The sequence below is a fragment of the Salvelinus sp. IW2-2015 genome, linkage group LG4q.1:29 (genome assembly GCF_002910315.2).
Source record: "Salvelinus sp. IW2-2015 linkage group LG4q.1:29, ASM291031v2, whole genome shotgun sequence".
NCBI lineage: Eukaryota > Metazoa > Chordata > Actinopteri > Salmoniformes > Salmonidae > Salvelinus > Salvelinus sp. IW2-2015.
The window spans coordinates 32,757,952-32,785,378 of NC_036842.1; the positions used below are offsets into that span (position 1 = coordinate 32,757,952).

The 27,427-nt window shown below is 44.7% G+C and overlaps 1 protein-coding gene across 8 annotated transcripts; it reads left to right on the plus strand.

Moving 5' to 3' along the window:
• Positions 1–25,823, plus strand: ark2n (arkadia (rnf111) N-terminal like PKA signaling regulator 2n). 8 transcript variants are annotated; one of them, XM_023984404.2, is made up of 6 exons: positions 8,385–8,774; positions 9,892–9,947; positions 10,720–11,595; positions 21,963–22,154; positions 22,728–22,839; positions 23,198–25,823. In XM_023984404.2, exons 3-6 carry the CDS (start codon positions 10,785–10,787, stop codon positions 23,394–23,396), a joined length of 1,314 nt encoding a protein of 437 aa, XP_023840172.1. In that variant the 5' UTR covers positions 8,385–8,774; positions 9,892–9,947; positions 10,720–10,784; the 3' UTR covers positions 23,397–25,823. The 8 variants fall into 8 exon arrangements, with proteins under 8 accessions (XP_023840173.1, XP_023840177.1, XP_024002805.1 ...); XM_023984407.2 differs by lacking the exon at positions 9,892–9,947 and adding an exon at positions 9,875–9,891 and having other exon boundaries at positions 8,750–8,774; XM_023984405.2 differs by lacking the exons at positions 8,385–8,774; positions 9,892–9,947 and adding an exon at positions 1–184.
• The last annotated feature ends 1,604 nt before the right edge of the window (positions 25,824–27,427 follow it).

The following is a 27,427-nucleotide window of genomic DNA, read 5'->3' on the forward strand; positions in this document are numbered from 1 at the left end:
GTACACCTGAGTCACGGCTGGGGTCTGCCCCCATATATAGACCCCAATGGCCGCGACACACGTTCTCTTTTATTTTCTTGGCGGAGATACAATCTTCGGCAAAATCATTCGCAAGGAGATAACTGCAAAAATATTATTTGAAAATGAGGTACAGACTTTCTGAAGTTCGCTTGGTAAGTCACTGGTAAGTGTAATATCTTGCGTGGAAGTATACTCACTGGCTGTTTGCAGCCTGGAGCAGTTGGCCACATGGTCAGCCCCTCTTGAGTGCTCCACCTGTTGCGCGTGGTTGATCTGTATCTTCCGCCCGTGGTTTGTCATACTTGTGTTTCGTTAGCGTTACACTACGACTCCGTGTGCATCCATTAGTATGGTGGCTCTTGCGGCCACAAACTGTAATTTACCTTACACAACTTGCCGACTGGCTTGTTCTATGTGTGTGTTGTGAATTGCTTTAACATGCTGCCCTGTGGGGTTTTTTCTTGTTCTTTCCCCTGCAGAGTGTAAGAGTATTGTGGTGGGCTTTACACTACGTTGAGACATTAACTTTGGAGTTCCTTAAATTAATGGAGTTACTCCATCATATGGTGCTGTTTTTACTGCTTGGATATTAAACCGGTTAGGTAATATTGCAGCTGGTGTAAAACAAATAAATCAAATCCATTACCTGGTTGCTGTTTTTTAGTCTGCCTGCTTTTCCCATGCGGGTCTAACCCATTTTTTTGCAGAGGTACTGGGTAATTGTCCCTCACCGGGTTCCTATTCCTTCAATCGGGTCACGACATAAACTCTTCCAGGGCATCGGACACCTGCTCCGTGGCATTGTTGGCTTGGCTGAGCTTATGGCTTTTCTTTGTGACAGGTGTGAGGGAGCCTTCCCCCCTGGGGATCCGCATACCTGGTGTATGCACTGCCTGAGTTTGAGCCACCATAGAGGGTGGTGGAGCGCCCTACTGGATGCCTGTTTGTGTGGTGTTCTCAGAACACCTGTGCCTGGCGGGATTGGAGGCCATGTGCGAGTGGGTCGGCCAGGCTCGGGCTCAGGCTGGGGACGAGCTCCCTCACTAAGGAGTGGTGCGCCAGCAAGCTGTTAGTCCCTCTACTGGGCCCAGTACCCCTCCCAGGAAGTGTGGCCAGAGCCAACGCAGGCGGAGCCCATCTGCTGCCAGTCCTGGACGGGGGCAGGAGTCGGACCACTCGGACCACCTTGAGCAGAGGGCGCATGCCCTGAGTCAGGAGGTTGATAGCTTCGATGGCGATGACAGCTGTTCCTTGTTGGCCAGTGATAGGCTGTTCCTGGGAGATGAAACTGGCACCACAGTGAGCAGGGCTACCAGGCTGACAGGCCATCAGAAGCCAGCAGCAGGGCTTCACCACCCCCCAGGAGCCTACTCACTCGGGTAGCCACTGCAATGGACATCAAAACTGGTGGACGATGATGATTCTCCATCTGTCCCCATCTCTGCTGAGTCTGCGAGGCCTTGCAGGAGAGCTGGGCCTCTGCCAGGTAGCACTTCCAACTCACAGCAGAGACTGGACCATGGAGTTATGTTGCGGGCGCAGAGTCAATCGGCTTCTGGGAGTTCCCTACCATGGACACCATGATAGCTGCCATGGTCCTCCTGGACCGGGAGATTATAGGGCGGAACATGCGACTAAAGCCGGGACCCCCCAGAGTCTTTGATGTGGACTTGAAAACCACATATGGGTCCCTCTGCTCTCTTGGCCACCTTACCAACGCGACCATGCTGCTGCAGGCCTACCTGCAGACTCTGTTGCCCCGGCTACAGGAGGGCACAGAGGAGCTCCTCCAGGAAGCGATGGAGGTGTCTCGCCTGCTTTCCCTGCTCCAGAGGGATGTGGCCCGGGCCAACGGATGGGCCATGGCACTGGTGGTTACCTCCCAGCACCATCTCTGTCTGGCCCAATCCCGTCTGCCAGCTGCTGTCCAGAGCACATTTGCCACTCTCCCCATCACCCCAGGGCTGATGTTTGGCCCAGGAGTTGATGACTTTCTGGAGCAGACCGATAAGGTTCGTAGGGACCGTTAGACCCTGAGACAGTTCATGCCCCCTCAGGTTCCGGGTCCAAGGCAGACGAACCGTTGCCACCCACCTGCACCCGAACAACAGTGTGGTCCCTCTCCTGCCCCATCGCCTCGTGCTGAGGGACGACAGCGGGGAGGGGCACAGCGTGTGCGGTGGAGCAACAACCTGTCAACCGTCACCGCCTTAGAGACGTGCCTAGGGGACCCAGGCGCTTGGGGCGCCAGATGAGAGGCGGGCCCCGGCAGGACCCCTGACCCACTTTTCACCGGCCTCAGCCGCTTCTCCCGGTCTCAAAGAACAAAGTGGGAGGAGGGTGTGGAGTCCCCCTGGGTGTTGTCCACAATGCTCGAGGGGTACCGACTCCAATTCCGGTGCCGGCCCTCATCCTTCAGGGGTTTTTGGGTCACCACGGTGGCCTACCCCCTGAAGAGAACCCTGCGACTGGAGATCTCACTCCTGGACAAGGGTGCCATCTGCAGGATCGAGACATCAGAAAGGCTAGATGGGTTCTACTCCACTTATTTTGTGGTCCCAAAAAGAGACGGAGGGTTTTGACCAATTCTGGACCTCCGCAACCTCGATGGGTACTAGAAGGTACTGAGGTTCCACATGCTGTCCCCAGCCCGCGTGTTGCAAGCCGTGTCCAGGAACCAGTGGTTTGTGACGCTGGACCTGAGGGATGCGTACTTCCATGTTCCTGTTCACCCAGCTCATTGGCAGTACCTCCGATTCGCTTCCCTTTGGCCTCTCCTTGGCACCCCACACTTTCACAAAGTGCATGGACGCTGTCCTGGCACCTCTCACATCCTGAGGATTGTTGATCCTCAATTACCTGAACAATTGGCTGATTTTTGCCCCAACCAGGACCCAGGTCCTGTCAGACAGAGACATGCTCCTGACCCACATTGGTGGACTGGGCATTTACTGTAATGACAAAGTCATCTGACGCCCACCCAGAGGGTGGCCTTTATTGGCATGGAACTGGACTCAGTCCTCATGTGAGCTCACCAGAAGGGTTTAGGCGATCTTATCTTGCCTCGACCACTTTCGGCAGGGGCGGGTCATATCTGCCCTGACAACGCCTGTTGGGCTTGCTGACGGCGGCCTCGTTGCTGATTCCCCTGGGCCTGCTCCATCTCCAGCCTCTTCAACGGTGGTTCAACTCCCTCCGGCTGCACCCGAAGCACCACCGTCACCAACAGCTGTGGATGACCGCACAGTGCCTCGGGGCATTGTTGAGGTGGCGCTGTCGCTCCTTTCTCTCAGATGGGGTGGATATGCTGAGGATGTTCCGCTGGGAGCTGGTCAGCACAGACGCCTCCCAGAGCGGCTGGGGGGTGAGCAAGGGTAGGTCGGCCAGCGGCTGTTGGCCATCCCCTTGGAGCGGCAGTCAAATCAATACACTAGAGTTCTGAGCTGTACTGCTGACTCTGGTCTTTCCTTCCACATCTGAAGGGAAGACCTGTCCTGGTGAGAATGGACAACACCACAGTGGTGGCTTACATCAACCATCAGGGCCGACTGAGGTCCCACCGCCATCATCTTATGGCACGGGAGCTCCTTCTCCTTCTCTGGGCTCATCTCTACGGGCAGCACACGTACCTGGCATCTTGAATGTGGCAGCGGATATGCTCTCGAGGGACAGCCCGCCACCTTGGAACTGGAGCTTACAACCCCAGGTGGTGCAGCACCTGTGGGATAAGTTCGGGAGGGCGCAGCTGGACCTGTTTGCTTGGACAATGCACACTGCCCCATGTGGTACTCCATGTCGGAGCCACCAGGGCCTCTGGGCTTGGATGTTCTGGCTCAGGGATGGAGCTTCACACATTCCCCCCTTTTCCCCTGATCCAGACTGTGCTGGACAGGATGAGGATGGCGGAGCATCGTCTGCTGCTGGTGGCCCCATACTGGCCCAGACGACCTTGGTTCAGCCTTATCCTGTCTCTGTTGTCTGGGACACCTTGGCAACTGCCCCTGAGACCTGACCTGTCTCAGGCCGGGGAAACTCCGTGGCATCCGAGACTGCACCGCCTCAGTCTATGGGCTTGGCTGCTGAACGACACCTGCCATGTGGGGTGGATGGTCAGACCAGTGGGGCGACATCCCTTGGTCTCCAGGTTTATGAAGGGGGTTTGTCCCCTGCTTCCACCTAGGACCCACTCAATGGCGATCTGGATGTGGTCTTGGCTGCTTTGGCAAAGCTGTTTTTTGAACCGCTGGAGTCTGCCTCCCTGAAACGCCTCTCTATGAAGGTGGCTTTCTTGGTAGCGATTACTTCCATGAAGAGTGGGGGTGAGCTCCAGGCTCTTTCGGTAAATTCTGAGTGCTGCCGGATGGACCCCTGGTGGGAGGAAAATATCTCTCCGCCCAAACCCTTCATTCCTCCCGAAGGTTCTGTCAGACAGGCATGTGAACATCCCTTTTATCCTGTCTGCTTACGACTCCCCCCCCCCCCCCCGCAGTGTTGGAGTCTGGGCCTTCCTCCGGCATGCTGTGCGGGCACTGGCTGCCTATGTGGAGCGGACACGGTCAGTGAGAACAACAGACCAGTTCTTTATCTGCTATGGTGAGAGAGTCCTGGTGGCTGGGATATCAAAGCGGAGGCTCTCTCACTGGATCATGGACACGAATACGACAGCATACTGCCTGGCTGGCAGGCCAGTGCTGGGGTCTGTGGTGGCACATTCAACATGAGGTGTGGCTGCGTCCTGGGCTCTACTGAGAGGAGTGCCCCTCGCTGATATCTGTACTGCGGCCAGCTGGGCTTCCTCTTGTGCCTTTGCTAGGTACTATCGGGTAAATGTGGCACCTCCCTCTGCGGTTGATCGCCTCCCCTTCCGGGGACTGTGCCGGGACCCTCCCTTCTACATTGACGGCCCCTGCATCTCGGTTCCGCACTGGGACTTCGCCGCTGTCTGGCCAGGTCCCTCAAGCACCGACTAAATCTGGTACAGGTATACCAATATATTGGAGTGATCCAATATAGTGAAACATAACGAAGGTTACGTACTGTAACCACGGTTATGTGAGCTATGTGGATCACTCCAATGCTTCTAACGGTGCTAGAGGCGCCTCAAAAATGATGTAGAGAACATGTGTAGCGGCCATCGGGTCTATATATATATATATATATATATATATATATAATTATAATATATATAATATATATAATATATATATGAGGCAGACCCCAGCCGTGACACAGGTCTACACTGGAGTTAATCCTCACCTCGGATGTATCCCTCCGCTGCGGAGTGATACCAATATATTGGAGCGATCCATATAGCTCACATAACCATGGTTACATACTTAACCTTCGTTTATTTATTTCACCTTTATTTAACAGGTAGGCCAGCTGAGAACAAGTTCTCATTTACAACTGCGACCTGGCCAAGATAAAGCAAAGCAGTGCGACAAAAACAACAACACAGAGTTACACATAAACAAACGTACAGTCAATAACAAAATATAAAAAAATCTATGTACAGTGTGTGCAAATGTAGGGAGGTAAGGCAATAAATGGGCCAGAGAGGCGAAATAATTACAATTTAGCATTAACACTGGAGTAATAGATGTGCAGATAATGATGTGCAAGTAAAGATACTGGGGTTCAAAAGAGCAAGAGGATAAATAACAATATGGGGATGAGGTAGTTGGGTGCATTATTTACAGATTGGCTGTGTACAGTAATTGGTAAACTGCTGACAGCTGATGCTTAAAGTTAGAGAGGGAGAATAAGTCTCCAGCTTCAGTGATTTTTGCAATTCGTTCCAGTCATTGGCAGCAGAGAACTGGAAGGAAAGGCGGCCAAAGTAAGTGTTGGCTTTGGGGATGACAAGTGCAATATACCTGCTGGAGCGCGTTCTACGGGTGGGTGTTGCTATGGTGACCAGTGAGTTGAGATAAGGTGGGGCTTTACTCAGCAAAGACTTTTATAGATGACCTGGGGCCTGTGGGTTTGGTGACTAATATGTAGTGAAGACCAGCCAACAAGAGCATACAGGTCGCAGTGTTGGGTAGTATATGGGGCTTTGGTGAYAAAACGGGTGGAACTGTGATAGACTACATCCTGTTTGCTGGGTAGAGTGTTGGAGGCCATTTTGTAAATGACATCGCCGAAGTCAAGGATCGGTAGGATAGTCAGTTTTACAAGGGTATGTTTGGTGGCATGAGTGAAGGAGGCTTTGTTGCGAAATAGGAAGCCGATTCTAGATTTAATTTTGGATTGGAGATGCTTAATGTGAGTCTGGAAGGAGAGTTTATAGTCTAACCAGACACCTAGGTATTTGTAGTTGTCCACATATTCTAAGTCAGAACCGCCCAGATTAGTGATGCTAGTCGGGCGGGCGGGTGTGGGCAGCAATCGGTTGAAGAGCATGCACTTAGTTTTACTAGCAGTTGGAGGCCACGGAAGGAGTGTTGTCTGGGATTGAAGCTCGTTTTGGGGGTTTGTTAGCACAGTGTCCAAAGAAGGGCCAGATGTATACAGAATGGTGTCGTCTGCGTAGAGGTGGATCAGAGAATCACCAGCAGCAAGAGTGACATCATTGATGTATACAGAGAAGAGACAGCCTGAGAATTGAACCCTGTGGCTCCCCCATAGAGACTGCCAGAGGTCCGGACAACAGGCCCTCCGATTTGACACACTGAACTCTATCTGAGAAGTAGTTGGTGAACCAGGCAAGGCAGTCATTTAAGAAACCAAGGCTATTGAGTCTGCCGATTTTAAAAATGCGGTGATTGACCAGAGTTGAAAGCCTTGGCCAGGTCGATGAAAACGGCTGCACAGTACTGTCTTTTATCAATGGCGGTTATGATATCATTTAGGACCTTGAGCGTGGCTGAGGTGCACCCATGACCAGCTCGGAAACCAGATTGCATAGTGGAGACGGTACGGTGGGATTTGAAATGGTCGGTGATCTGTTTGTTAACTTGGCTTTCGAAGATTTTAGAAAGGCAGGGAGGGATGGATATAGGTCTATAACAGTTTGGGTCTAGAGTGTCTCCCCCTTTGAAGAGGGGGTTGACCGTGACAGCTTTCTAATATTTGGGGATTTCAGACCATACAAACGAGAGGTTGAATAGGCTAGTAATAGGGGTTGCAACAATTTCTGCGGATAATTTTAGAAAGAGAGGGTCCAGATTGTCTAGCCCAGCTGATTTGTAGGGATCCAGATTTTGCAGCTCATTCAGAACATCAGCTGTCTGGATTTGGGTGAAGGAGAAGCGGTGGGCAAGTTACTTCAGGGGGTGCTGAGATGTTGGTAGGGGTAGCCAGTTGTAAAGCATGGCCAGCCGTAGAAAAATGCTTATTGAAATGATCGATTATCGTAGATTTATTGGTGGCGACAGTGTTTCCTATTCTCAGTGCAGTGGGCAGCTGGGAGGAGGTGCTCTTATTCTCCATGGACTTTACAGTGTCCCAAAACTTTTTGAAATTAGTGCTACAGGATGCAAATTTCTGTTAGGAAAGCTAAGGCTAGCTTTTTCAAACTGACTGAGTGTATTTGTTTCCGCATATCGCGGGGGCTATTCGATGCTAATGCAGAACGCCACAAGATGTTTTTGTGCTGGTCAAGGGCAGTCAAGTTTGGGGTGAACCAAGGGCTATATCTGTTCTTAGCTCTACATTTTTTGAACGGGACATGCTTATTTAAGAAGGTGAGGAAAGTACTTTTAAAGAGCAACCAGGCATCCTCTACTGACGAGATCAATATCCTTCCAGGATACCTGGGCCAGGTCGATTAGAAAGGCCTGCTCGCTGAAGTGTTTTAGGGAGCGTTTGACAGTGATGAGGGGTGGTCGTTTGACCGCGGCGGACCAATTACGCACACAGGCAATGAGGCAGTGATCGCTGAGATCCTGGTTGAAGACAGCAGAGGTGTATTTAGAGGGCAAGTTAGTCAGGATGATTTCTATGAGGGTGCCCGTGGTTACTGATTTAGGGTTGTACCTGGTAGGTTCCTTGATAATTTGTGTTAGATTGAGGGCATCTAGCTTAGATTGTAGGATGGCCGGGGTGTTAAGTATGTCCCAGTTTAAGTCACCTAACAGTACGAACTCTGAAGATAGATGGGAGCAATCAATTCACATATTGTGTCCAGGTCACAGCTGGGGGCTGAAGGGGGTCTATAACAAGCTGCAACTGTGAGAGACTTGTTTCTGGAAAGGTGGATTTTAAAAAATAGAAGTATAATTTTTGGGGCACAGACCTGGATAGCTTGCAGAGTTCTGTCATACTATCTCTGCAGTAGATTGCAACTGCGCCCCCTTTGGCAGTTCTATCTTGTTGGAAATGTTAATAAAAACTAGCTCTAATAATGACACACGTGATTTTCAAGTCGGAGCTTTAGAAAGATGCCTGCGTTTCCGACTTGGAATTCGGAGTGACCGTTAAACGATTTTTACCAGTCGAAGCTCGTTTTTTTCCCCCGAGTTCATAGTTGTCATAAACGCGGCATACCTCTCCCTAGACTCACGGAGGCGCTAATTATTTTTCTATGTCACTCACGCATGGAAGTGACGCACACATTTGTATGTGAACAACGGCTGATGGGGACATTTTGAAATAAGTAGCTAGCTGGTATTCGTTAGTGGACCAAGGTTCACTTTGCAAGCCAAATTTACTTTATTAGTTGTATATCTCGCATGCGTGATACGTTCAAATTAATGAAGATGTCACAGAAGTCGCACACTGAAGAAACAAGCGTATAACCTAATACACAAGTAAGTTGCTAGTTTAGCTACCAAATTAGCTACCCCGTCAGTGCGAACTGGCTGGCTAGCTGCTGGGCTACGTTAAAATGGAATCGTCGTTAGCATACGTCGCTTCCATTTTAGGTAGCTAACTAGCTGCCTATCAAGTTCGTGCTAGTGGTATCACAAATGCATGCATGGATGGTGGACTATGTTTAGAAATCCCCCTAGCAACTCCAACTCGTTTTAAGGGAAACTTGCTTAGCAAACTAGCTAACGTCGTTAGTCATAGCTAGCTCGATAGCCAACGAAGCCCTCACCATAGTTTGCCTTAATATTTTCCCTGTTAGCTAGCTACCTAGCTAGACGGGTAAGCTACCATCAAGCTAGATAGCTAACGCTAAGGATGAAGGAAGCCAGCTTCCGCGATGCTAGTTTGTTTTATGTTTAGCGTAGTTGACGTTAGCTTCTATGTTTTGCTTGCTAGCCAGCCAATTGATAGTGGCGTTTAATTGTTTGTTAGTTATGTTGTCGAGCTAGCAATCCAGGTAGCTACGTAGGTCAACATTTCGTGTTTTTGTGGTAAAACGGTCAGTTATGTTATTCATACTTGATAGATGAGGCTCTGTCTGAACTTGCTCTTTTCCTGGGCTACTGGAAGGTGTGGCGCAAAGATCCCCGCACTTGAGTTTCGTTGTTGCCCACACAGTGGTGTTATGACACCATTCTAAATAGCCACATAACTACTGTTATAATGCCGTGTTCAAAACAACTGGGGTACTCTGAAATATCCGACTTCAGTGCATTGAAAATAACTGTGAATTCGGACAAAAACGAGCTCCAACTGGGAACTTTTTGAACGGTCATGCAACTCGGAATTCCAAGTCGGAAACTCGGGCATCTTTCTAGAGCTCCGACCTGAATATCTCTGACATCATGATTAGACGGTCCCCCCCCCAAGTTCCCAGTTGTCTTGAAAGCACCATAGCACAACTTTGGGTAATATATTCAACGACGGTCTACTAGCTGGGCCACATCTATCTAAAGTTTAGGTGTATTTTGGTGGAATGCTGTGAATTTGAGCAATGAAGAGTTCATGATACAATTTGAAAGAAGCTCACTATTTGTAGGTGTCTTCTCCCTACAGGTATGTGACCAACATTCCACACAATGGTAACATACGTTTGGAACCAGCAGATATTTGTAAGCTGACCACATGTGGGGGTTCAAAGTTAAACCAGTAGAACAGATGTTGCCAGAATCTAGGTGATAACCTTATGTGAGAATGCTACCAAATACCCATGTTACCCTTTTGATTCATTATTGGTTTTTGGGCGGCAGATAACCTGGCGGTTAAGAGCTTTGGTCCAGTAACCGAAAGGTTGCTGGTTCAAATCCCAGAGCCGACTATGTGAAAAATCGGTCTGTCCCTGTGAGCAAACTTAACCCTAATAGCTCATGTAAGTCACTCTGCACAAGAATGTATGCTAAATGACTAAAATGTAAACACACCCCACTACAGCTGTAAATGCAGCCAGATTAATTAGTGCTAATTTGCCTTTTGGTACTGTTGTAGGCTGCTGGTATTTAATTAAAAAGTTTTCAGTGGTTCCCATCTCCTCTCCTCATGTACCTCCAAAGGTACACATTTTTATTGTTGACTCTGTCAAACATGCCTGATTCAACGTGTCAACTAATCATCAGGCCCTCAATAAGTTGAATCAGGTATGTTTGTTTAGGGATACAAGACAAATAAGTGCCTGTTGGGTGTACTTGAGGACCGGAGTTGGGAAACACTGAGTTACACCTTTCATAAATCGGTCTGTTGTATTGCGTCATTTTAAAGATCCTGCAAGGGGATGATTAATTTCTAATGTGTTCAGTCTTAAAGATATATCAATATTATAGTGGGTGCAAGAGTAGGTCTTTTTGAACCAAAGTTAAATCTCTGTGATATCGTATGTTGTTGTTCCAGGTGAGTTCCTGTCCTGGTCCACCTGTTTAAAACAGTCAGACCACGGGGCCCTACGCTCAACTAGCATGAAGATGGCAGACACTGAGAAGACAGCGGAGTTTGTGGATGCTGAGATCTTCTCAGAGTGCCCCGTGCAGGGGGGGTCAGCTGCTGCTGTCAGGGGGGAGCAGGAGGAGCCCCTTAAAACAGAGACCACCAGCTCTCCTCCAGGAGAAAAGGAGGGGGACAGCCCCCTGCAGACTGAGGGTGAACCCAGCCTTCTCTCCATGCCCTGCCTCATGATGGAGCTGAGAAGGAACTCCCCTGAGTCTCCGCACGCCTCCACCGGCAGCGACAAGCCCACCTCGGGCCGTGCCTACGAGAGCGACTCCTCCAACCCCTGCATGCTCTCGCCCTCCTCCAGCGGCCACCTGGCCGACTCGGACACACTCTCCTCTGGTGAGGAGGGATCCGCCTCACGTGCGACAGTGGAGGGGGGCTCCACAGAGCCCGGGGCCGACACCAGACTTGCAGCAGGGGGTCAAACATCTGTATCAAGTGGGCGAAAGTCCCGTCGTTCACGTTCTGAAAGCGAGATGTCCACCAACACAATGGCAGCCAAGAAAAACCGCTGCCAGCCCGCTGTGGTGGGTGGAGCAGGCGTCGAGAAGCAGACCAACGGCCGGCTGGCTAAAGTCAAAGGTCACCGGAGCCAAAAGCACAAGGAGCGTATTCGGCTGCTTAGGCAGAAGCGTGAGGCTGCGGCAAGGAAGAAATACAACCTGCTGCAGGACAGTAGTACGAGCGACAGCGACCTCACCTGTGACTCCAGCACCAGCTCCTCTGAAGACGACGACGAGACATCAGGCGGCAAGACAATCACCACAGACATCCCAGGTAACAATCACCACAGACATCCCAGGTAACAATCACCACAGACATCCCAGGTAACAATCACCACAGACAGTTTCCCAGTAACAATCACCACAGACATCCCAGGTAACAATCACCACAGACATCCCAGGTAACAATCACCCAACAGACATCCCAGGTAACAATCACCACCACAGACATTCCCAGGTAACAATCACCACAGACATCCCAGGTAACAATCACACAGACATCCCAGGTAACAATCACCACAGACATCCCAGGTAACAATCACCACAGACATCCCAGGTAACAATCACCACAGACATCCCAGGTAACAATCACCACCAGACACATTTAACCGAACCCAACTCACATGGGGTAATATTCACCACACATACGGTGCATTCAGAAAATATTCAGACCCCTTCCCTTTTTCCACATATTGTTACGTTACAGCCTTATTCTAAAATGGATGAAAAAAAAAAATATATATATATATATATCCTCATCTATCTACACACAGTACCCCATAATGATAAAGCGAAAGGTTTTTTGAAGTGTTTGCAAATGTATTCAAAAATAAACAAGTACCTTATGTACATAAGTATTCAGACCATTTGCTATGAGACTCAAGATTGCGCTCAGGTGCATCCTGTTTCCATTGATCATCCTTAAGAGGTTTCTGCAACTTGATTGGAGTCCACCTGTGGTCAATTCAATTGATTGGACATGATTTGAAAAGGCACACATGTCTATATAAGGTCCCACAGTTGACAGTGCATGTCAGCAAAAACCAAGCCAAAAAGTCAAAGGAATTGTTTAAGCTCTAAGACAGGATTGTGTCGAGGCATAGATCTGGGGAAGTGTACCAAAAAATGTCTGCAGCATTGAAGGTCCCCAACAACAGTGGCCTCCGTCATTCTTAAATGTAAGAAGTTTGAAACCACCAAGACTTCAAAGATCTGGCCAAGCTGAACAATCGGGGGAGAAGGGCTTTGGTCAGGGAGGTGACGAAGAACCCGATGGTCACTGACAGAGCTCGAGTCACTCTGTGAGTGTGGGAGAACCTTCCAGAAGGACAACCATCTCTGCAGCACTCCACCAATTAGGCCTTTACGGTAGAGTGGCCAGACAGAAGCTGTGAACAACAAGATTATCTGGTCTGATGAAACCAATATTGATCTCTTTGGTCTGAATGCCAAGCGTCACGTCTGGAGGAAATCTAGCACCATCCCTATGGTGAAGCGTGGTGGCAGCATCATGCTGTGGGAATGTTTTTTTTTTTTCACGGCAGAGACTTGGAGACTAGTCAGGATCGAGGGAAAGATGAACGGCGCAAAGTACAGAGAGATCCTTGAAGAAAACCTGACCCAGAGCGCTCAGGACCTCAGACTGGGGCAAAGGTTTACCTTCCAACAGGACAACAACCCTACACACACAGCCAAGACAACACAGGAGGGGCTTCGTGACAAGTCTCTGAATGTCCTGGAGAGACCTGTTAATAGCTGTGCAGCAACGCTTCCCATCCAACTTCACAGAGCTTGAGAGGATCTGCAGAGAAGAATTGGAGAAATTCCTCAAATACAGGTGTGCCAAGCTGGTAGCATCATACCCAAGAAGACTCGATGCTGTAATCGCTGCCAAAGATGCTTCAACAAAGCACTGACTAAAGGGTCTGAATACTTATGTGAGATTTCAGTTTTTATTCTTAATGCATTTTCAAACATAAAAAAATAAACTGTCTTTGCTTTGTCATTATGAGATATTGTGTGTAGATTGAGGGGGGTGCCAATTTTAATCAATTTTATAATAAGGCTGTAACATAACAAAATGTAGAAAAGGTAAAGGGGGCTGACTACTTTCCGGAGACACTGTATATCCCATGTTTAATGCATTTGGGTCTTTCTATAAATAATGGGGCCAATGTGTGACGTTGGGATAAACATTTCAAGATGGGTTGAAATAAAAAATAAGTTTTATGCAGTTCCACATGTGTACTTGGATGAAATAGGCGAATTGCCGGTTAACTCTACATATATACTACAACAGGACTATACACCCTTAAAGCAGAACATTGGCAAGTCATATTCAAGGTCTTTCAGACTTTTTCAAGCCCTTTATTGTACTTTTCAAGGATCTGTGTTATACAATTGTATAATTTATATAATTGAACATATAGGGCATAATATAGAACTGTCAAACTAGGCCGTTACCACTTTAAGAATAATGAATTTTTTTAGGCATTGATATTAAAATTACATTCTAAAATGTGAGAATACTGTGGACTTGTCTGACAATTTATTTTTTTAAAGAAAGAAGGGTAAATAATTTAACCTTTATTTAACTAGGCAAATGAACTGGATGAATGCATGATTATTTTTCTGTGTCCTGTGGCCCGAAGCAGGCACACAATTAAGCCAGGCTGTTTTTGTCATGAGAAAGTGGCTAAAACCCCAGTTCCTTTTATAATGGAAGGATTTGTATGGAAAGCCAAGTTGATGCCAGCATTCGATCTTGTCGTCTTCATAATCACTGCATGTGGTTTTACCGCAACAGAGTAGCGCAACACCCATCAATTGAAATGGTTGGAAAGAAACAGAAGTGGCCACATCTCTCACGAAATGGATCCAAAAGGAAATCCCAGATAATTATCAGGAAGCAGGAGAACTTATAAATTGGCTACAATAATTTACAAGGACTTTTCAAGCACCAAATTCTAGTAAATGTCTGATTTTTCAAGGTAGGCATATTCCAGTACTTGAATATCTGTTCTTCAAGTTTAGGTAGGCTCCTTCAAGCCCATTGTATTGCTTAAAATTGCAGGTGTATCATGGAAACTAACATGTATTTGTCATGTTATTTCATTACCAGGTTATGTTGTGAAGATGCCTATTAGGCTATGTCATTTGTTGTCATTATATCCAGAATAATGAACAGGAATAGAGTTTGGTGTTGCACAATTGTCTATCCTATGCAATTGCAAACCGACTCGTCCAATCCAAGGCACAAAAACATACTCATTACTCTGACACTTTCTGTTAAATCTAATGAGACCATTCTCTAAATCTAGCAGACAACAGATTATCAACATCAATTCTCCATGGGATATTAGATCCAATGTAGATCCAGGCACACAACGGTCTTCATCAGCGTAAGGAATGAGAGACCCTAAATATTTTGGGTATTTCTTTTGCGGACACCTCTTTTTCCAGCACTTGGGCTGTTTCCTCACATGCGCTATCACAACAGCTGTTCATCATTTGACTGTCATTCAGAAAATTCCTTCCTGGATCAGATGTGTGAAAATATCACAGCATAGTTAAACAGCTGGACACCAAATGCGCATCCAACATGTATTATGCATAATTATTGAAGAACCACGTTAATGACTCTCGCTTTAGATTTTCAGTATCAAGGTAAGGTGACTCTTTCTTTTAAAAGCATTCGAGTTTGCAATCACATACATTTTTGGGAAATTTGTGTGCCCATAAACTGTTTTCACCCCATTACACAAGGAGACACAACATTTAAGTAGTTACATTGCAGTTCTGAAATCTCTATACAGAACAACTACAGGGTTCAATGTCTAATTGAACTAATTAATGAAAATATATGATATAAGGACAACTTACACTGCCATAAATGCAAGGACAGAAAAGTAATGTTTTGTCACATGATTTTTGGACAAATCCGTCAAGTTGCTAATCATGAGAAAGGGATAAACAGTTTTTAAATCAACTCGTGAATTTTATGTAAAATGGCTACTGTATTTTCCCCCCTTAATGCAATGACATGAAGAAAAAAATGGCTTAACAGCTGTAACAAGTTTTCCAGCATAGGAAATCCTGGTACCCTAGTCTATAGAAAGACCCATGTACTACAGGGATTCCAAGTAACCCACATTTAGTGCACTATAAGGTAATAATCACAATTTACTACAGACATCACAGGTAATTTTGACAATTTCTCGTAAACAGTTGCCACAGACATCTCACATGAATCATTTCACATACGTTTACCAGAGATGTCGAGTAACCATAGCATCCCCGGCCAATGCAAACACACTGACGCTTCTGTTTATGAATGTTTGCTAATCTTCAATGGCTTCTAGCACAGGCATCACTGAATGTTAATTGTTTTAATAACTGTTCATTTGTCTCCATTCACCATGCATTTTGAAGGTTACAACCTATCATGTCTTCACCACGTAATCCACCCGTAGGAAATGTTATTTTTAAACTCTGTCATTGTTTGCATGTTGTGTGGAATGTAGATACCATTTACTGAGTTATAATTGGGTCATTGTTTTACTTCTACTTTTCCAGTCTGTGCTGCCATAGCGAGCTGTTTTTTACAACAGTATATGAAATCACTGTGGTAGTAACCTTGTGATAAACATACAGTAGGAGTATCTCAAAGCTGTGACATAAACATAGTAGTAAATGTGTCATTCACATCGAAGGCGCCACTGTCCATTGTAATGTGATTGACTTCTTCCTGTCCTTGGTCAAACTAGAGATTGAGGATTAATGGAATGAGATGTCTCCATCCCCAGAGCCTTCCATTAATTCACCATACCTTTGCCACGTAGCACCTTATCGTGCTGGTTCGGTTGAACTTCTGTTGAATTATTTGAATGTGGCCCTTTGAGATTCCCCTAGGCTCCAGTCCAGTGTCTTAGACTGAAGCTGTGCCTGTTTTCAGCGCAGTAGGTCTTGATGTAGTTGTTTGTCAAGGCTCTGGATTACTGTTAAACAGATGCTTCAAGTGTAATAGGTTGTAATAGGCATCTGATTCACTGCTGTGTTTGGGAATGCGGTGTCCATTTTAGGATGTCGTCATTTCAAAATGCATAAATTAACCACAGCATCTTGTCGAAGTTAGCAAAAAAATCTATCATAGGATATATTTGACACACTTAAGATTAGTTATCTTGTGTTTTTGTGTTATTTGTACATTGTTTTATTGGTGGCCCTTGTGTTTGACTTCCCTGTGACTTGATTTCCTGATAATTGGAGGGAAAGATTTGATTTACATTAAGGATGTGTTGCTCAACTTCAATGAGTACAATGGATCAAATACAGTAAGACTTGTACTGCAGATCAAATGAAGATCTATATTGCTTTAAACTCATGACTTTATTGAGTTATTTCCTCTTTCTAAGACTTGGTATGTCAATGATGTTGCTATCTGGTTTGATAAAGTGGGTTTTGGCGTTGCATCTTGGCATTGGGGTGACAACATTGATATTAGTTTGAAGTAGCGTTGTTCTAATTTAGACTGGGTTAAATCACTGCCATAACATGGAGATGGTGGTGCATTGCTCTGCCTGCACTCAAGCAGGGCTATTGTAGTATGTAAGATAATTTGTAGAGAACATGGCAATAGTCAGCTGTAACTGACATTTTCCCCCTTCGCTTTCCTTGATTACCACAACTGCATAACTCTTCTAGATGTGCGTAGGTAGACATATTTTATGTGAATCGCATTTTGAAATTGTTGCTAGTTCAAATAAGTTATGTCTAGCTTGTTTAAGTACATTTGATGTCAAAACCTTGGTGCTGTGTCTGGGTTATTTCTTACGCTGTAGGTGCGTACATAGTTAAAGTTTTCCTGGTTGTCTATCTTATCACAAACTATGCACGGTTAATCTTCAGTAAACACTTGCTACAATGAGTTACAGCAACTAAATCTCTTAACACCAATTTCTGTCTATGGTGGATCTATAGGACTCCATTTTATCAACCATTACTGCATTCCGTACACAGACCTGACTGCTACAACTGCATGAACGTAGTCCATCAGCATGAAAGTCGATCTGCACGTCAACGAAACTTGTCATTTTTCTATTTTTTTAAAATAATTATAAATAAAACAAACAGTCCACCAGCGAACATGAAGTGCTACTGTGTTTCTTATGGCTTGGCCTCAATGTCTTTAAAGCTGCGGAGGGATCCGGAGTGAGCGCTCAGATGCAGGGCCTGCTGGACGGCGGTGGCTCGTGGGACAGGAACAGCATTGGCAGCGTGCTGGAGGAGGCCATGACTCGCTTCGCTGTGATGCAGCGGCAGACAGAAGAGCGCTTCCGCGTCTGGATGGAGAAGCTGACGCGCCTCGACTCGGATGACAGCGTCGACTCGTCCATCCACTCGAGCGACGCCCCCGGGCGGCACCATCGGCACCGCCACAGGGCGCCGCGCCCGTCCAGCTCTTTCCTGCCCTCCTCGGAGTCGCAGGAGACAATGGCGGCGTACATGTTGGCCCGGGAGAACGCCAACGTCACCATGAGCAGCTTGGCCCCTGACCCCCTCAACAACAACATCCTGCCTGATGTAGTGCCTGCTACCCAAAATGGAAATCTGGACGTTCCAGACCCCGGCCTCTTGAACGTTTAGATTCCCTTGTTGGACTTGTGGAGTGGTTTTAGTGGTTCCATTTTTCCAAATGGATAAAGTTCCACTACCATCACACATACGGTGATGACGGCAAATGTGCTTATCTAATTTCCACTTTCTTGGGGGGGGGGGGGTTTTAATCACCAACCCTCCAATTCTACTGGAAGTCCCTAATATGTGTGTTACATAATTAACATGGTAAGCATGGCCTTGACTGTGACACTCAAGTCCTCCATGAGCTTTGTGGCTCATGGCAGCTGTGGGTGCTGAATCACTGTGAGATCTAAGTCTTTTGAATGCGTTTTTAAAAAATCTAAATGGTTCCTGGAGCCAATTTACTTTAACTGCAACTTATAGAAAAAAATTGCATCATTGACACGGACATTGCATATTTTATCGACCGACTGTCAAGTCAGGGCTCTCATTGTATCGCTTTCAGTATGCCTATTCCAAGAGTATACATGTTTACCAGCTAACATACTGTGTCAGTTCATACAATAACGTGCGTTACAGAACCCCAGACAGTCACTTGTGCAGGGGGCTGCTTCATGGCATGTGCCTTGTCATACGGAATGCTGGGAATAAGAACGTTGTCATTGTGCCATTTTACTTAAAGCCACATCCGCTGGGCACTGGGTTAGTAATTGATTTAAATACTTGTCAATGTTTTCACAGCCTTTTACTTTAGTGGCATAGCTTTACTAACAGTAAACATTCTAGAGAGAATTACATTCTTAACGCAATATATTCAGCCCCATACAATTCCTTGAAATTGGATGTCCAAATCAGAACATTGTTAAACTTTTATATGTAGGTAGAGAAGTATAATTTTTTTTATTTGACCTGAACTTCTGTTGTGGTAGCACTGAGACTGTGAAAGATTAGGCCAACTACTATGATGGAAGTGGAGAGACTTTTTTTTTCGTGTGGATATCGTGGGTGTGGGTTCTTTTGTGCTGAATAGGAGTAACACATCAAGAGCCTCATGTCTGTCCATACCCTTAAAATAGTTTTTCTGCCAATCTGGCCTGTGCTTAAAGCAAATTCGGCCTTTTTTATTATAATTTTTTAAATAGTAGTTGTATTGATGACTTTTATCAAACTGAAACCAGGTTTCACACTATCAATATATAGTTTGGGCTCCAGAAAAGTATAGCGCATGTTAATGATTACTGGTTTCTACATAGGCCTACATAACATACAGGTGACAATGCAGACTTTTCTAGTTCAGATCCTGTGATTGCTTGAGTCTGAATAACCTTCTCCAGGTAGTTATAAAAACAAGAATGACTTCTTCAAACACTACCTACACATCCAGGACATAGCTAAAGGAACATAGCTGGAAGCATATTCAATAGGGCCGTGGTCTTTTGGAGCATTGTAATTTGCACATGAAAATGTACTGCATATACAATATAGCTACACAGTTCTCAATTTCACACTGTTTAATCTGCATAAAGTTTTACTGTTTGCATGTGAACTTCCCTTCATGTATATGTGCAAATGTCAAAGAATAATTTTTGATTAGCCTGTGTGTGCAAGGTAAACCTTTGCTCGTATGCTCATGAATTGTAGTGAGTGACAACTTCCTTTTGGTTTTATGTTAACAGGACTTGGTCCAGCTCTCGTCTCCTGCCTTCAAATTCATGACGCACAGTTCATCTGACATATTTAGTTTGCCGCCTTGTCCTGTTTGGATCCCAGTACTGTAAATGGTCTTCCATTTGTTTACCACAGTATTGTATCATGTCAGCAGCTCACATAAAAGAGCCCGATTTTATTTATTTTTATTTTATTTTTTTTATATATACAAGTGCATCAAATACCTTCATGGTCATTTTCCATTGGGGACCGGTATTAAAATCAAATTGTATTTGTCACATGCGCCGAGTACAACAGGTGTAGTAGCCCTTTATAGTGAAATGTTTACTTGCAAGCTCTTTTCCAATGATGCAGAGTTAAATAAAGCTATACAACACACAAGCTTGTTTACCAAAGAGAGAATCTTGGTTTACAGTGAGCTCAAACTATTGGGACAGTGACACGTTTTCTTTTGGGGGGGGGACTCTGTACTCCAGCACTTTGGATTTACAGTGATACAATGACTGAGGTTAAGCTGCAGACTGTCGGCTTTAATTTGTGTGTTTTTATACATATTGGCTGAACTGTTTAGAAATTACAGCACTTTTTGTCATTTAATGTAGACATGTTTAGAAACTATTCTTATTTATAATAAAAGTGACTACAAAATAACACAATACATTATTTACCATTTTCTATTGGGCACAAAATAATTTGAAACTCAAACAATCAGCAAATGCATCCAAGTTTGGATTGTCACAAGCTTAATGTAGTTGTGTGCTAGGAATATGTGACCAAATACTAAACCTTTGACTACTTTAATACAAGTGAATTTTCCCAATACATTTGATCCCCTAAAGTTGGGGGACTATGTACAAAAAGGTGATGTGATTTTGTAAACGGTTCACCCGATACAGATAAATGCCCTCAAACTAAAGCTGACAGTCTGTACCTTAACCTGCATAGGCATAATTTCAAATCCAAAGTGCTGGAGTACAGAAGCAAAAACATGTCGCTGTCCCAATACATTTGGAGCTCCTTTTATCTTCACTAGTTATGAGGATCGGGAGTTGTTCCTAATCCTGACCAGCCTGGAAAAGGTTAGCAGTGTGGTTAAAGTTGGGGTTAAGGTTAGGTTTAAAATCAGATTTTTAAGAAGATCAATTTTAGAAATCTGTGTTTAGTCATTATGACTTTGTGGCTGTATTAGACTTGAGTGCCTGGCATCCACTGTAACACTGGTGCCCATTTTGCTCTTGACTTGACTCCCATACTGCACTGTCTGCGCGCTCAAAGTATGCTGTCTAGATCAGTTTCCCAAACCTGGTCCTGGGGCTCCCTCTGGGTGCAGGTTTTTGCCCTAGCACTACACAGCAAGGTTCCCAGGACCGCGGTTGGGAAAACCTGGTCTAGATGACCCTCAGGCATGTGGCTTAGGCTATGTGTAACTGACTTCTCTTACAGGGTAGAACAGAGCAGACACTTGACCGACGCATGTCCCCCAATACTCTACCAGGGTTTTTCTACAACATAACTAAGTTAACCCTTTGTTACATTTTATCTTATTTTTTGGGAGCAGCTTTTTTGTTTTTGATAACTGGTCAAACTGCTGCTAAATTGTTTACTTGCTTTATTGCATACACATGATAATTACGTTTTGAGTTAAGTTTTGAACTGTATAAAGAACATTTCAGATTTTTAGTTGTTTGTAATGATTGCATCCGTTGGTAGTTATTTTTTTTGTGAATGGCTGTTATTTGAAAAGCATTAAAGGATACCTAAAATAAATTATGTAATCTGTTTATGAGTTAATTGCAGACTATATATCAGTAGGTCATGCATAAAACACACAGAATAGGCTATAGTTGCACATCAGATGTGCCAATTACACATGTAACTGTGGGCACAGATACACATTCTATGAATTCTGAACATCTTCAGTTTGATGTCAGTCATCTTGACATTTTGAATAAGGCATCCAAGTTTGGATCCAAGCCTAGATATTGTATTCAAACATTTACAGTTGAGCAAAACAAAGCAGTTATGTAGGCATATTTGCTATATACTAATGCTTTATTACGAGGCAATTAGTTAAATTATTACTATTCAACCTAACTTGTTAATTGTCTGACAACAAATATATTTACAGCTGAAATGTTTTTTTTTCATTCATCATGCATGGCAGGTGGCATTTAGCAGTCGGGAATATCAAATAAGATATTGGAAGTTGTAGGGTGAGGGTATGTATGTCTCTGATCCACTCAGATACCAAGGCTGAAATCCTATCATGAGCTGCTATACTAGCAATGCAATTATTGTGCTAATGGAGGTAGCTACTTTCTACTGTGAGCACTGAAGTTCGCTAACCTGAGAGACGAAGTGGTTTGAATAATGAAGTGTTTTCTGTTTCTACAGACGGGACTCCCGTAGTGTGCCACTATGATATTTCAGACACTGATTCTAACCAGGAGAACTTAAGTGTGACTGCGGAGCGAGTGCGCCGGACCACCGTGATAACACATGAAAGGCTAAAAACACACAGGGACCAGGATATGGCAGCAAACTCTGGGGCAGTAAGAGTACAGCATCTGTGCTCTCTCTCAGCAGGTCAGTTACAAACCCGGTGTAGCACACTGAAAATGTTTACTCTCTCTGGGAAGACTTACTGTATAATCCGCAAACAGTGACAGGCACAAGGAGATTGTTTAACAGGGATAATGTTGGTGCAACCAGTAGCCTAGGTACTAGGAACCAACATCTCAGAGATGAAAACATGGTGGAAGAGCAGTTGAATAAAACATACGTTTTGTACTGTGCTCCACGGTTGAAAAGGGGGATCTTAGGAGTTCGAAGCAGAAATGATACAGGCTGTCTACAGTACAGGTGTTTTCCTTTCAGGTGCTGCAAATGCGTTTTTTCTGTTTGCCTTTTATTTTTTGTCTTGCTGTACACGTATTTCATAGAAATTCAGTTGGTCAATTGACATAGATGTAAATTTACATAGATATCTGCTGCAATGAAGAGTAAACCAGATATTTGTGTCCATCAAACTTCCAGAGGGGTGGATTGCATCATTTTTCAATGACTTTTGTTTTTGTTAATGTCTGTGTCTGTGAGGTGTACTGCTATTCTACATGTCCCTGTACGTTCTAAAATGTCTTATGTGTTGTTGTGTTGCAGGTCACATGGAGGCAGAGCTGGCCCACAGGGAACCCCCTCGACACAAGGGCCACATCAACATCCCCTCCTCAGACAGTGAGGTAGAAATAGTAGGAGTGCAAGAAAACACAAGGTGAGTTCAGAAAGCATAACTTGCAACACACGTCGAGGGCAGATTTGCCTGCACTACAACCACTACAAAACTGTAATCCTTATATGGTGTTGGTCTACAACATGTTACTTTAAGAGTTATGGTCATGCAGTCATGTTTTATTGCCGCAACAAAACGGTCAATATAGTTTTACTGTGTAACACCAACACCGTCAACAGCTCATAAAGGCAATGGCTGCTTGGGACTGTCATGGAACTGGTGCACTGCAATGAACAAACAGTTTTCGTTACTAAGTCGTCAGTATAATGTTGTTACCCTAATGTTTCTCTAACATTGCTCTAATGTCCTTGTTGTGTTATTGTGCCCTTTCTCTTAACAGATGTGCCCATCCTCGGGGCGGGGTAATTCAGAGCCTGTCCTCTGCCTGGAAGCCCAACTCACTGGAGCAGCTCAACAACAGCACGAGGCAATCCTCCCAGCTCTGGACTACCGTGTCCCCCCAGCCCAACTGGGTGTCCCCTCCGGAGGTAGTGGACCTCACTTTGGACGAGGACACCAGACATAAATACCTACTCTGAGCAACTCGTGCACTGAAGACTTCCTTACTCCCCTCTCCTCCTCCTCCAGCCTCTCCCCACCACGGCAAAGGCCCTTCCGGAGTGGTACAGCCACCACCTGTGACTCATGGGCTGCGTCTCAAATGACACCCTATTCCCTATATAGCGCACTATTCTCTATACCTCATAGGGCTCTGGTCAAATGGAGTGAGCTATATAGGGAGTATGGTGTAATTAGAGATGCAGCCTCATGGACTTCCTCTGATGTTATTAACCTACTGTAGAACCTTCTATCAAAGCCATTTTAACAAAGATGATTCCCTGATCATGGATTTAAAATACATAATCAAGAGGGCAAGACACTAGTGCAGGTTGAACCATACAGAGGTGTTACAGTAAAACACATAGCAATATTCTCCCTGTCCTGGACCTCATTGATCCTGAGGACTGTTGTCCGTACATAGGTAGGCACTGTGTTCTGTCTGTCCGCTAGCTGTAACATAGGACTTGAAGCTGCTGCATGAGGGTAGGGCAGTATCAGTAGCTCAAATCTGCTGCACTACAGACTGGTGTCCTATTCTCCAGCTGACTGGATTGGGCTTACAGTCGATACTTAACGGCAGCTGGTACACTGTCTGCAGCATGATATGCCGGCATGTGACGGAGCTTTGGTGGCTTGACCTGACCTGCTCCGTACTCCAGTAGAGATGTCACTTAGGTATATGTTAAGATTTTAACACTGGCTCTACCCTCACTGGTCAAACTACATTGATTATGTTGTTTACCCTATTGTGCTTAAAGAAGGTGATTAGTAAAACAAATTATATATATATATTATATATATAATTTGTACTATTGATAATTTTGCTGTCAATGATTGGAGCATATGTGTTTAAGATAGAAACTGAATCAAGTTCTAAGCTAGCTAGATCAACTCTTTTTTTTGTCTTATTCAAGGAAACAAACCACAAAACTGGTCTGTTCAGTTCTCTTCTTTCTCCTCTCTGGGTAGCAAGTGGTCAGACACACAGTACTCAGGCAGTTGCTGCAGTCCTCTGGCAGCGCAGGCTATGTACGGTACTATTACTGTAAGACAGGTCAACTGTCTGTTGAGCCAAGCTGTTGCTATGGAGAACAGTCTGATAGTGTCCCAGTTGTCGTTCTGGTAGTCAGTGAATGTATGACCATGCAGGGCTGACTGGTTGCATTTATATGGATTGTGTGTATATCAGTGTGAATGAGATATCTCTCCTCCTAACCTCTCGGGACCCCCTTTTTACAACTGAGGAAATGTATCTTCCATTGAACATTGCAAAGCAAAGATGGCCTGAATGCCTTGGAATGTGCACTATTTTCTTTCAGAATCATGTATATTCTTTTATCTTAAAGCATGGCAGATTTTTGCTGTCTCTACAAAAAAAGATATTTTAATAATAGATGTGAATTTGCTACATAGATATTAAGAAGCAAAGTACAGGTGAGTTTGTGTCCATTTGGGGGCTTTATAGAGAGACCTATTTAATGTATGAATGGTTTTAACCCTGATTCCTCAGGACTCTCCCTGTGGTTCTTATGTTTATTGTACTCATGCAGTACTGCAGGCCTGGTTAGTTTTTACCAATGGTCCAATATGACACATCAGATCCAATTGAACTGCATGAACCTCCCTGGTCTCTCCCTCATGAGAGGGTTATATTGAAGCATTTAATTCACTCCTGCTGGTCACAGAAAGTGGAAAAGTCCTACTCGACACCAGGAACTGAACCAAAGTCTAATGGAACGTTTGTCAACGAAAGACTTAACCTTAGAGACTTGTGATATTTAAGCTTTTGACAACTTATTTTCCTTTGCACCTATAAAATTATTTTGAGCTCTGAATTTATTCTTGATGAGTTGAGTTCAACTTGAACGACATCACTCTCCTCGCAGAGCAAAACGCTGTATAAATTAGATGATGACGTCATAATTATATCAACATTTCAGTATCACTTTGACTCTTAACTGGCCAGTTTTCTCCACTGTATGCAGATAGCACTGAAAAATACGCTTTTATTCCAGACCTCTTGCATGCAGCACTTCTAAGCCCATTCTTGTCGTGTAGCTAGCTCTTCATTATGATTTCTGTTAAATGTCAGTAAAGTAAGACATTGCTCATGCCTTTAGGCTTAGTGGATTGCTTTCTGTATGAAACTAGGGCAGCGATGCTCAAGTAGGGTTGCACATACCATTTCTTTTTTTGTCAAGTAAAACATTGTTTCAACCCGTTCTCAGTAATTTAACTATTTTATTCTGTTTATTTTTGTTTATTTTACTGTCAGTATTTTAAATTAACAAGAAATTAGTGTTAATATTTTGTCGCGTCTGCAAGTCCCTGACTTCCTTGAAATGATATGTCTGTAGGACTAAAAGGAAACAATTTTAAAACTAAATAAATGGAGTATTATTTAAGTACTTTGTTGATTGATTTTTTTACCCAATTGGTTTGCTCCCTTATCACATTCACTTAACCCAGTTTGACTAGATAATTTGTTTGTTGGGGGAAAATTGATAAATGTCTTATTAGTGACTACCGATATTCATCCTAAAATGCTTGTATGCTGACCCATCTCTCTTTGACACTCATTTGTGCCGTACATGACAGGTGCCTGTGAGGACATTGGCATGGGCTTGTGAGCATGTCAATACCAATTTTGTGCATATGGAAAAGGTGTTAATCTATCAATGTACAACACGTGTGTAGAAGGGTATGCATGATCATGTGTGTGCGTGTCTGTAACCACGAGAAGCTATGGGGGTTGAGGTTCCGCTGATCACTCATTGTTCCTTTCTGGCCTTCGGCCAGGCTGTCTAGACAAATCCCTCTCTTCATGTACAATACGACCCCTCACCCACAAAGGGACAGGGTCAAAGGTAAGGCAAAGAGGCACTGGCTGCTAGGGGGACATGTGGAGAGACCGGAGCTGTGCAATATGCCTATCGTAACCTCAACCCTGGAGCCCTTCTGCTCATCCTGAGGGCACCACCACAGCTGTATGCTAATTTCCACAGCTAGTCCTCTTGTCATTGGTGAGCAGAAGAAGAATTGCTAATATTTTACTAGCCTACAAAATAAATTAAATTGTTCTGTGCTGGTATTTTATGCAGCTCTGAAGGGGGTGTTTGCATATTTGAGTAGCCTTTAGTTTGTGCAGTTAAAATCACATCTGTGATTGTAGAGTACACACCTGACCACCAGAGGGCCCTCTGCCAGCAGAAATCACAAAGGAATGTTCATGGAAGTACCATTGGTAAGGACCAATAAGTAAGTAAAATACTAGGTTATTCAATGTTGTTTACTGTCCACAAGTCTATAAGGTTATATCACACCTTTGCAATGCCATTCAGGAACATGTAAGTTTTCACTTTGTTAGACTTTTGAAAGGGACGTGTGTGTGTGTGTACCGCAATCAATTTAAAGCCATACAGTATATAACATAGGTATGGAAATAGTGTTGAGTTCACTTCCGGTAGCTGCTGCCTGCTGGAGGACTACTGAGATGTCACTTTGCATAACATTGTAGCCTACACACAGTATTCTACAAATATGTCATGGCTTAACTCTGAAAATTCTGTGTGCAGGTCTACCCTTTTATATATAGATGATAGCTATGTGATGGGGATTTGTAGATCAGTGTAGTGCTATTTGTGTGTCTGAATATTCATATTTTGTACCAAGAATACACAATCAACCAAACCTCTCATTGGGGAACAATGCATAGGAAGGGTTAGCCCTTTTTTTGCTGAATTGATCCATATGACCTGTGTGTCTACTGGTGTCACACTAAATGAAGGGTCAGTTTGATAGCGGTGATGTGAAAGTGTTGTTCACTCAATATGATATGAATTTTATGTGTAAATGAGATCCAACGGCTGGAGCATGACCTCCATAAAGGCCTAGAGAGAAAATGGACAGCTGGGGGTGCAGTAGCAGAGCTTAGGGTCCTTTGTGTAAGACCAGAGGTGATTATATGGGGATTGTGGTAGGCTAGGCGGCCTAAGGGTTGCCACTGAGT